The sequence below is a fragment of the Pygoscelis adeliae genome, unplaced genomic scaffold, assembly GCF_000699105.1.
Source record: "Pygoscelis adeliae isolate BGI_AS28 unplaced genomic scaffold, ASM69910v1 Scaffold98, whole genome shotgun sequence".
Lineage (NCBI taxonomy): Eukaryota > Metazoa > Chordata > Aves > Sphenisciformes > Spheniscidae > Pygoscelis > Pygoscelis adeliae.
In genome coordinates this window covers 3,088,079-3,099,243 of record NW_008825547.1, presented here as the reverse complement: position 1 = coordinate 3,099,243, position 11,165 = coordinate 3,088,079, and the positions used below count along the sequence as shown (strand labels likewise).

Here is an 11,165-nt window from a genome sequence, read left to right as displayed (position 1 = left end):
GAGGGAGGGGATTCTGCCCCTCTGCTCTGCTCTGGTGAGACCCCACCTGGAGTACTGCGTCCAGCTCTGGAGCCCTCAGCATAAGAAAGACACGGACCTGTTGGAGTGGGTCCAGAAGAGGGTACACGAAAAAGATCGGGGGGATGGAACACCTCTCCTGTGAAGAAAGGCTGAGAGAGTTGGGGTTGTTCAGCCTGGAGAAGAGAAGGCTTTGAGGAGACCTTATTGCAGTACTTAAAGGGGGCTTATAAAAAAGATGGGGACAAACTTTTTAGCAGGGCCTGTTGCGACAGGACAAGGGGGAAAGGCTTTAAGCTAAAGGGGCGTAGATTTAGACTAGATAGAAGGAAGAAATGTTTTATGCTGAGGGTGGTGAGTGAAACACTGGCCCAGGTTGCCCAGAGAGGTGGTGGATGCCCCATCCCTGGAAACATTCAAGGTCAGGTTGGACGGGGCTCTGAGCAACCTGGTGTAGTTGAAGATGTCCCTGCCCACAGCAGGGGGGTTGGACTAGATGACCTTTAGAGGTCCCTTCCAACCCAAACTATTCTATGATTCTAACTGTATGAAAGGTGGGTTTTTTACCTTACCTTATTTGTACTGTGGAGAAAGGTGGACAGATATTTCTGATTCACTTTTTCTGATCCATACGTTGTATACACTGGTATATGGCCTTAGCTTTTTTTTTTCACAATAACAAGTAGTTCTAGATTCTCCTTTAACAAGTATTTTTATTAATCCATGCCTTTATTTCCTCCTCCATTGTTTTCTGCCTGTCTAAAACTAACCATTATTGATTTAAATTCTGCTTTTGATTTCTGCATTTTTTTGCCATACTTTTCAGATATCTTTAGTTACTATTCAGGTAAAAACAAAAGTCATCTTTTAGTTCACAGTGGAGTCCATGGCATTCTTATAGCCTTTCGTCCATGTATGTATAGGGTATAAGTATATGTAAAAGCAGTCATTTTTTTTTTCCAATTGAAACTAGTTTTATTAACTTATATATAGCCTTTTTTCGATTTTAATGCGTCCTAACCAAAAATCATTCCTGTGAGAAACTTAATATCTCCTGTTTGGTTTTCCACTGTACTGTGATTATCATATCAAGATACCTTAATTTTTTCTTTCTTTTTGCTTTCATGATTTTAACATTATACAGATTTTCTTAAGTTCCTGTTGATTACGTGAGATCTCATTATGTAGAATTCACAGTATAAAAATTCGGTAGCTTGAAAGAAGCTATGACTATTACCTTAACTTGTTCCTTTACCAATTAAACTGAAATTCTTGCCATAGGTTTTGTCACATGTGCAATATCTCTGTCTTATAAACTTTTTCTATCAGATCCTTTTTGCTGAGTGTTTGTTGCATCTACTGGCTTTTAAATCTCAGTTAAAGCAACTTTCTAAGCCTATTTTCATTTTATGTCCCAGAATCCTGGTTTCCTTTTGACTAAAAACTTACCTTTGAGATGTCTGTTCCTAAAGGGTTACAACTAGCCTGGTTTCCCACCTCTCTTCCAGTTCAGCAGTTTTGGCCTTGAGCTGCAGTATGTGAACAATTAGGTGCACAGAGTGTTTGCAAAAAGTTACGTACACACCAGCTTAGGAGGAGACAAGCTGTTCTCTATACAGCACGTTGTGCAATAAACTATATTATGTGAATTGTGTCTAATCTTGTGGTCTTTTAACACTACTGCTTAAATAATTTCTGGTAGCTTAGCTTTTAGAAAAGGATTATTTATTATTTTTTTTAGTGATCTAACTGAAGTTCCCATGTTGTTTATCCCAGAAGAAGGATATTGGAAACTTTGACTTTTTGTTAGTTTCATGTTTCATGTGATACTGTTGCTGTCATCATCAAACTGTCAATTGCGGTTGGTTTTTCTTTAAGAAATGGGAACAGGGGTGAGAAACGGTGTGGTCATTTCATTTGGTTGCCTAAAACCATGGCTATAGTTACAGTACCTAGATCATTCTTGGTTTAGTTCCAAACGCTTTGTAATACTTAAGCCAAGAAGTTTAGTCATGCTTCCTGAAAGCTGTGTATCTACTATTTAGAGAAGCGCTCTTTTACTTCTACTAGAAAGCTGTTTTGAGGCACTCTGGAAAAGTTACTTTAAAATTTTAATGTTCTTTAAGGCATTGTAATGTTTGTAACAATTGTGTGGCTAAATTAATACTATTCATTTTTTTTTGCTAAATTATTAGTCTAATAGCCAGACATGCTTCTAGCTCCTCTACAGAAGTCCAGAGTTCTTTGTAACTTGGATTAGCGATCAGACTCAATCTTTTAAAGTAATCGAGCTGGGTGGGGTTAAAATGGAGTAGGTTTTAGTTTACCCTAAGGTGTACTAGAAGATACAGCATTTGTTTTGGTTGGCCTTTGTAACCAGGACTGTTAGATCAAGCTTTTAGAAAATTCACCAGAGGAAAAAGACTTGGGTGGCTTAGAATCAAGCTAGTAGAAGTTACCACTTACCTTGTACCATGGTTTGATTCCCTGGCTGTGGTGCTTTGTCAGCTTCTCAATATTTTTTATTTTGGTGGTAAATTCTGTCATTTGACTTCTGTTAGCCTGCTTTTAATGTCAGAGCCAAGAGCTGGTGAAAAACAATACCGAAGAAAAAGCCATTAAGCTACAACCTACAGAATAACTTGTTCTGTATTATGCTGATGAAATAAATACTTTCTGAGTATGTAATAAGTCCTGAACTGTGTGGACAAATGTCCAAAGGATGCAGTCACCAAAAATGACCAATATTAAAGGAGAATGGAATAATCAGCTGTCTAATGAAAGGAGAGGAATTGCTATGAAATATCAATCCCCTTCACAGTGACGTTAACTGTTCCAATTACAGGTTTTAAAAGCTGAAATCTTGAAATGATTAATCTAGTAGCTTTACTGAGTTGGAGGTGCATGAATTAGGGATAATGGTCTTGGTTACTAGTTTTGGTAAGCAAGATAACGGTTACCTTTTGTGGAAGCATTTATCTGCTGTTATAGTGTATAGGCATGTGTAATTCCACTTTCAAGTGTCTTTTTTGTTGGCCTGAGGTTGATTTTTTTTTTTAGAGTGACTGAAACCTATAAGGAGTCCTTTTTAACAGGATTTCAGACACATGGCAATAGAGGACTTTGGTGACTTGTCTCCTTTTACCACAGGGTTGTAGAGAATGGAAAGAACCCTGCATTTCCTGAGAACTTTTGTTCTTTAGAGGTAAGTCCAAAGACTGCTTAAGACAAACAGACCTTCCCTGGATTTTTTTCATTCAGAAGAGCAGAATTGCGACAGTAGGATGCAAAGACGAAGTCTTGAAATTGATGGGAAACACTTTACCAGTTAATTTCTGTTTTAGATAAAATGTACTTTGTTGCTTCTACTGATTTTGGTTGAAATCTACTAAATGGAAGTAACTATCATCAGAAGAATCACCTAAATTTAAGTTACAGTGAACAAAGGAAATAATTCAAGTAAACATTCTGATAAAGCACCCAGCCAAAGATAAAAATCTTTCTGGTGGGCCTGTGAATTTCTTGACAAATTAGGAAGTCAAGATGCCTTTATTTACTCTTCAACATAACAGCATGTTGAGATTAGCCTGGGTTTGTCTAGTCTTGTACTGGTAGCGGTGCTTCTTGAGGTCCGCATTCCAGTGGTATGATGAAGCTGTCAGTGTTCTAGGTATGCTGGTATAGCTGAGTAAGATGGATGTAGCTCTACAAGGCAACTGAAGTTAATTTTTATGCTTTGTGAACCATTGGGTGTCTGCCAATTACCCTTGAGTGGATCTGTGAAAAATCAATCACAAAAGCAAGCCTGTTGTTAGGCAGGCTTCATTTTCTGTGCTGGAGCTGGCAACTTTACTGAGAAGTGTTAAAACATATGTTGGATTGCAGGCCTTTATTTAGATGCCTGACGTAATTCATTTTTTAGGCTTTATTCATTTAGCAGAGAGCTGCTTAATTCTTTTCTGCATACAGACGTACTGGTTATGTGAAGTAGATCGGTCTTGATCCTTCTAAAGTAGCCTGAGGAGGTCTCCCCAGAAATGTTGTCTGTGGAGATGGTAGGAAGAACAAGCCAAAACACTTGAAGATGTATTTCGGTAGTGATGGAATGATAAGAAAGATACATCTGTGTAGTTTCTAATTTCTTAACTACTTTTAAGCTACATAGATACTCCAAAGGAAGCAAAAAGCTTCACCACTTCATTTTCTTGCTACGCACCCTCACATTTTGAAGCAGGGTTATAGGATTGACTGAAAAGTGTCGTCGTCTTGACCCCTCCATGCAGCATTAAAAAATAAAATAATGGTTTAACATGGTGTTCTTGTTCCCTGCACTGGTGTCTGCTTAGTGTAGTCTAAGACTGAAACAGTTCTGATAGGTGGAAAAGTTACTCCATGTGGTTTGAACTTTATTAGAACCATCTACTTGGACCCCCTGAATTCAGAGTAATATTCTTTACTATTTGAACATAATGAGCTTATGTCATGATATTGCCTAAGAAACCAGCATCAAAAGCAGTACTAGGTTCCTGCAGACTCGAATTGCATTCAGGTTCATCCATGCAGACAGAACTCTACTGCTTGCCCCCCACCACTCAGAGAGAACGTCATTGGCACTTGGGATACACAAGTGAAAATAAGTTTGGGAGGATGATGATATACAAGATATTACAACAGCATTCCATATGTGCCCTGAAACAGTCATGTGTCTGTTTAGTTGTACAATTTGACTTGTAGCGTATTAGCTTACAGGTAACTTTGAAAGCATTATTTGAAGGAAACAGCTATGTTTTCAGGCTAACGAATTTTGAGCTCAATGTTAGTTCAGTTTGAGCTTGAAATAGTTCAGAAAAAATCTTTTGTCTCTCAGTATCGTGTTTATGATTGCTTTCATAATGGGATTTTTTTTTAACATCCACATCTCCTGTGTATACAAGGAGCTGCAGCTCATCTGACAATGAATACCTGGTTGAATACTTAGATGGCATTGGGGTATTTTTATTTTTATATAACAGTTCCTTTGGGCAAGTCTCTGTTATATGACAGATCCTGACGCTTATTAGAATGCCCTTCTGTTACATGGTTTCTAAAAAATAAATATTAATTTGCTACTCTGGGACATACTGTTGTTTACTCTTACTTTTCTAGGAGTCAGACTGCTGGGACACAAACTTCTGGTTTGGTTAAATTTGGGTAAATCGCCACAGGTTAGACTCCTAGGTACAGAGTGTCAGTGCTGGTCATCAATACAAGCGATCTCAATTGTAATGATTTTTTTTTTTTCTGCTAAAATTTGGTAACTTGTGTCTTCTGTTTTGTGTTTGAAAGTGTTTTGCTGAGGAAGCAACTTTGTTAAAACTAAAATCTTAAATTGACAACACTTAGGTTCTCAAGAGAGCATCAGGAATGACATATAGTAAAGTTTCATAGGACAACACTAACTTGTAACTTTTGACTTCCATTGTGAACACAATAAATAGATCTAGCTAAAAAAAGCAAACACTGGCCACTAGTTACTAGCATGTCTCAGGGCAGAAAGTCTGGTCATATCAAGCCTAGTGTATACGTTTCATTATTACACAGTTGAGCTGTGCCATGCTAAGTGAGTTTGTCCAAAGGAAAATAGAGCTAACAAAAGCTTCTACTCAGGGCTTTTAAAGAAACATTTTTGTTTGAAGGTGGGAGAAGTCCAGTCTTCACTTTCCCTAGTAAACTGTGATACTCACTTGAAGGAACTGCATAAAAAGACTTTATGATCAGTTTTGATTTTGTAGATGGCTTATATTGTTTTAGTCTTCAAACTAATGTGTGGTTCTGCATATGCTCTCACATCTGGAATTATTGCCAGTAGTTTGGAGGAAGGCTGACTTTGGAAAGAGAATAGTGTTTGTGAGTTGAAAGTAAAATGCTTGTATACATTCCCAGGACATACATTAGAACACAATGGGGACATTCAGTGACCTTTTCAGCTTGATATTTTTGGTGTATTTTTTAGTATATCTTAGGGTAAAACAGCCTGTCCTTTTGGTTCTTAATAGGATAATTGAGGAAGCAGTAATTCTGTTTTTTTTTATATGCTATGGAATTTGCCTTTGAGTAACTTTTATACAAAGTGAATTTAAGAAAATAATAAAAAAATGTTCAAGTTGTCAATATTGCATTAGTCAGCTTATGTGAATTTAAATTGTATAGACAAACTGGAGATACTCTGAAGAAAATGACTTGCAGATTTCAGCACTATCTGGATGCCGTCCCAGTTGTGTTATCGGTTGATTTTGACTTAGGAAGTGAGAACTCATGCAGCAAATAAAAAACCTGTTCCTTTTAAACCGGAAATCCTTATTCTTATGTGCACAGAAAGTGACCAAAGTTCGGAAAACAAGATGACAAGTAGCATCTTTACTAGGAAGTGATAGAAATTTGTAATAGCTTTTGATTTCCATGGAGTTGTATGTATAAGTATGTTTGTATATTCATTGTTCATCTGCTGATAGCTTAGGTACCAGTGATTTGAGGGACAGTGGAGTTTTGTCATGCTGCTTGAGACAAGGCTTGGACTTTTAAGAAAAGGGGAGGGTATTTGTAACTTTCAGGTTTTGTCAATACTAATTCTGAAATATTTGGATAAAATGCTCTGCAGTTTTGTGGTTTATTTTGGGAAGATAAGTGTTGTTGGGCTCTAAATTTTTTTGTGTATGCATATGTGCTGCTAACCCTGTGTTCAGCAGCAAATGCATTCTGAAATATTGATGTGTTAGGTTTTTAACACTGCTTTCTCACTGTATTTGTATAACTTGTTTCACCATGTATGGTTTTCTCACATGTACTGTAACAGAGGAAAGTTACGTGTTCAGTCCTACTTTAACAGTATGCTCAACCTGCAAAAAGTATAAGGTTTTCTTTCTTGGAGGGTAGGTAGATATTAAAACCCAACATACAAGTATGCTCAGGAGAATATTTTCCATGTAGTATGTTATTGATAAAGCATTGAGCTGAAGAATTTATTGTATGACTTTTGTTTTACTTTCTCATTTTGGTATTTGAGTAGTAGGCACTTTGAGGGGGACAGTCTCTTTTCTTAAATTGGTAAACTTAAAATAGTTACTCTTCTACTAGTAGTTAAAACTTTGGAATTTAATACAATAGGCATTGCTGTTAGTGCACTTTTAGTAAGATATGGTACTTGCCGTATGTAGGTCTCTGTTTTAACTCTGCCAAGTCGGGTGGTAATTAAATTCTCACCTTCTTATGGCAGTAAAATGCCTCTGTGTCATCCAGTTCTTTAACAAAAAAGCTTCCATGTTGGTTTGCGTGTACCAAGTTTCAGGGTGTGTTTTAGAGTTTTGTGGACACTACACTGCTTTTCATCATGTAGCATCTGGTTTATTAATCAATGGCAGACTTCAATTAATTATCTGCTCTGCTGTTTTCCTCATGCATCTCTTCTTGCGTCTGATGCACCTGCGCTTCTGCTGACTGATCCTGCAATTCGTTGTCTTGTTCTGAGCTTCTGCTTGGCTCATCGATAGTTTTCTCCTTAATGGACCTTGTTGGCCAGCTCCTTCTATCAGATTAGTACAAGCATTATTATTCATGTATGTGTGCACTGAATATTTTATATTAGCAGCATTTAATTAATTTTATAAGGTTTTTTGGAACTGCAACTTTCACCTGCCTGTTTTGAAGATATTTCTCAGATAAAAAAATGCATAGACGATATACTAATTTTTATTTAAGAATAAAGGAAGTTTTGTTATTTTTGATGAAGTTTTAAGGTGTACAACTTTTTAGCTATCTAAATTTAACACTTTTTATGTTATGTCTCACTTTATTACTGTGGTAACTATATAAAACATTAACCTGAAGTGATTTCCATTTTTTTGGATTTTTTTTTTTTTTTTTCTTTCAGGAAATGTATGAGGTTGCCAAGAAGCTTTGCTCCTTTTGTGAAGGTCTTGTACATGATGAACATCTTCAGCATCAAGGCTGGGCTGCCATAATGGCCAACTTGGAAGATTGTACATACTCTTACCAAAAGCTACTTTTCAAGTTTGAAAATGTATATTCAAGCTATTTACAGTCCATAGATGATATCAAGTTGAAACTTACACAGTAGGTTTGCCATTAAACTTCAGCCTCAAACTCCAAAGTGACTGTATTTTAAACTTATTTTTTGAGTGTTCTATGTCTGGTGCTCATTCTAGTTAATCAAGCATGTATTTGTTTGATTATGTGTTAAGGAGAATATTCCTTCTGTTCTATGCTAGTCATTTTTTAATTGACACTTTTTCCTTGTATTCATCAGCACACAAAAACCTGTACTGAATTATACAGGAAGTATATATATATGGAAGATTGTTAATGAACAGCTGTTTAAGAGCTGGAGTCCTTCCAAATGTGCACTAGAAATAGCTGGATAATAAATTTAGACATTAATCAACATTTTTAAATACATCTTTTCACTTTTGAATTAATTGCTTTTTAATACACTTGGGCAGATACTAAGAATGATGATCTATGTTGAAAGTATGAAGTCATAAGCCAAACTTTGGGTGTATACGTGTACCTTTGAGAGTGCGTGTGTGTGTATATATGTGTGTGTGTGTGTATACCTGTATCCTGCAAACTCTGGATGTTACTTCAAGGAAAATCTTTGAAATCTTTCTGGACATTACAGTATTGTGGTATTTCTGTGAGTGCTGTGCCTCACAAAATATGAGTGGATGTTGGATACTTAAAGAAATAAAGCATAAATATGTTTTGCTTTAAAAAAAAAAAGGTGAACTTCATAGCTTTTACCAAATATATAGAAGCTATTCAAGCTCCGCAAAATTAGTTGGCCAGAGGACACTCAATCTTTGCTAATAAGCATTGGTATCCATGCAGATTGGAAACATAAAAGTCCCACCTGCGTGTTTAAAAAAAAAAATAAAAAAAATAAAAAAGGGCATGTCACAGTTTATCAAACTGTCCTTTTTTTCATTGCATTATAAACATAAGCTTACTTGGAAGTTTAGAAGAGTTCATATTCAGCAGTGGAAGAGAGCAAAAATCGTAACTTCTTTAGCTGTCCTCCCATGATATTGATACTGAATACAGTATTTTGAAAGGGTAGTTACCAAATTAATTTTGAAATCTGCTCCAATTCTAAAACAAATAGTACTTTATATTATGGGTGGTTTGTATCTGTTTTTATGCCACATTGGCTTCTAGATACTGATGTTTTTTTCTTTTCACCCTTTTTAAAAAAAAGCTTGGGTTCTGCTGTTTCTATCATGGCCAAGATACCACTGCTGGAGTGCCTAACGAGACATAGTTACAGAGAGTGTTTAGGAAGACTGGATTCTTCAGCTGAGCATGGAGGGGCAGAAAGTGAAGAAACTGAGGATGGGAAATCCGCTGAACTGGTGCTTTATTCTGATACATCTAAAGTGAACAATAAATCAATGTTAGCCTCATTTTGCAAGTCAGTTGAACATTCAGCTTTGGAAGGCATGGATCCTGAAAATGTAAAAGATAATAAGGAATCTGGTCAAAATGCCACTGTCCAGGACAATGAAATATCAGTAGAATTGAAAGATGATCAGCCTTCCTTCAATGTGTCTTTGTTAGACTGGATAAATGTTCAAGATAGGCCTAACGATGTTGAATCGCTCGTCAGAAAATGTTTTGATTCTATGAGCAGGGTAAGTTAACAATTTTTTAAAAATCGAATTATATCACATTGAATGTTGCTGTTTATTTTCCAGATGCCAGTGCTTTTGAAGTGACTCAACTTCTTGTAACTCGTTGTTTCTCAGATAACTTTCTGAATGGAGACCAAAGCAGAGACTGGGGGCCGGGGGGGAAGTATTTTGAGAGTTCTTGTGTGTTAAGAATTTGACCTTTAGGAAAGCGAATATAATTTCACAGTGAATACTTGTTATCTTGCTTGTTTCTCACATAGCCATTCCTGTTGGAAAGCCAATAGATTCTTGTAGCATATAAGCAAAGTGACTTCTATTCTTTCTTTGCCTTTTTCATAGATACTATGCTTACAATGAAAGTAAAGATTTTCCTGGACAAAGTTAATGCTCTTTGTCTTAAAAAATACTGAAGCCTTCATTAAAATATAGGACAAATTCATGTGGTTAATTGTGATAAATTTACATACTATATATATGCATTCTTTATTAGCTGATACAGATATGCTCAGAAGAGCCCAACCTATCAGTTTGTATTTCTGCTGCTGGTAGAATAAAACATTGCTCACTTTCTTTACTTTCCAAATGATTGTTTTAACCAGTGAGCATTATAACCTTTTAAAAACCTTTTGCCTAGAGATTTCCTTCTTTCTTTCCTTTCACTGTGGCTTACATTTCTTACATTGTCTAGCCTTGTTTGCATATCTATAATTTTATACTATTACAACTCAATATACTTTGAACAAAGAAAACAATTTCTATTGTCTTTGACACTTTATTTCCTTCTTAAGGTGGGACTGGAAGACTGTTTCAGTTATGTCTAAACCCCATCTGTTGTAGGGAACGTTATGGTATGGTCAATTCTGTAAATGGATTTTTCAGTTCTGTCTTGAAAGTAGTTGGAGAATTGGGCTTAATATTAAGGACTGCTTAAGATTTTGAGCTGTCTAAATCTTAGTAGTACAGAAAAGACTAAGAGAAGGATTGGACTTTACAAGTTTTTTTTTCTTTAGCAAAAACAATATTCAATTTTGTGTGTGAAAGACTTCCTAATTGCTGAAGTCTGAGACAATCCTCTGTCCTGTTTGTTCAGTAATGCTACAAGGTGCTTTCTACTATTTTAAAACAAGAGTAACAAAACCCAGTAGTTCTGTTGCAAGAGAATAAATTCACGTTGTACATAATATTAACAGGACACAATGCAATGTCTCTTAAAAATCAGTATTTTGAGAGACAGACATTAAACAGTCGCTTCCAAATAAATTAGTGATACTAAAGATACGAAAATGAAAAAATTACCACTTTAGTTAAACACTCATTGTACCTTTTTTGATCAGCTTATAGTCTTATCTGACATATATCACGTTTTAGAGAGGCTGTCTTGTAACTGTGCTTTTCTGTCCTTGCCTTATCTAAGACTAGTCAGAATTCCTTTGTTTCAGCTGTTGTAATTGTTTTGTAACTTAA

At 36.0% G+C, this 11,165-nt stretch overlaps 1 protein-coding gene across 1 annotated transcript in view; it reads left to right on the top strand.

Moving 5' to 3' along the window:
* Positions 1-11,165, top strand: part of RB1CC1 (RB1-inducible coiled-coil 1) — an 82,410-nt gene that overhangs the window by 21,615 nt on the left and 49,630 nt on the right. The window contains exons 6-7 of the mRNA XM_009332052.1: positions 7,925-8,127; positions 9,269-9,701. Coding sequence (XP_009330327.1) covers positions 7,925-8,127; positions 9,269-9,701 — 636 coding nt within the window. The remainder of the gene's footprint in view (positions 1-7,924; positions 8,128-9,268; positions 9,702-11,165) is intronic.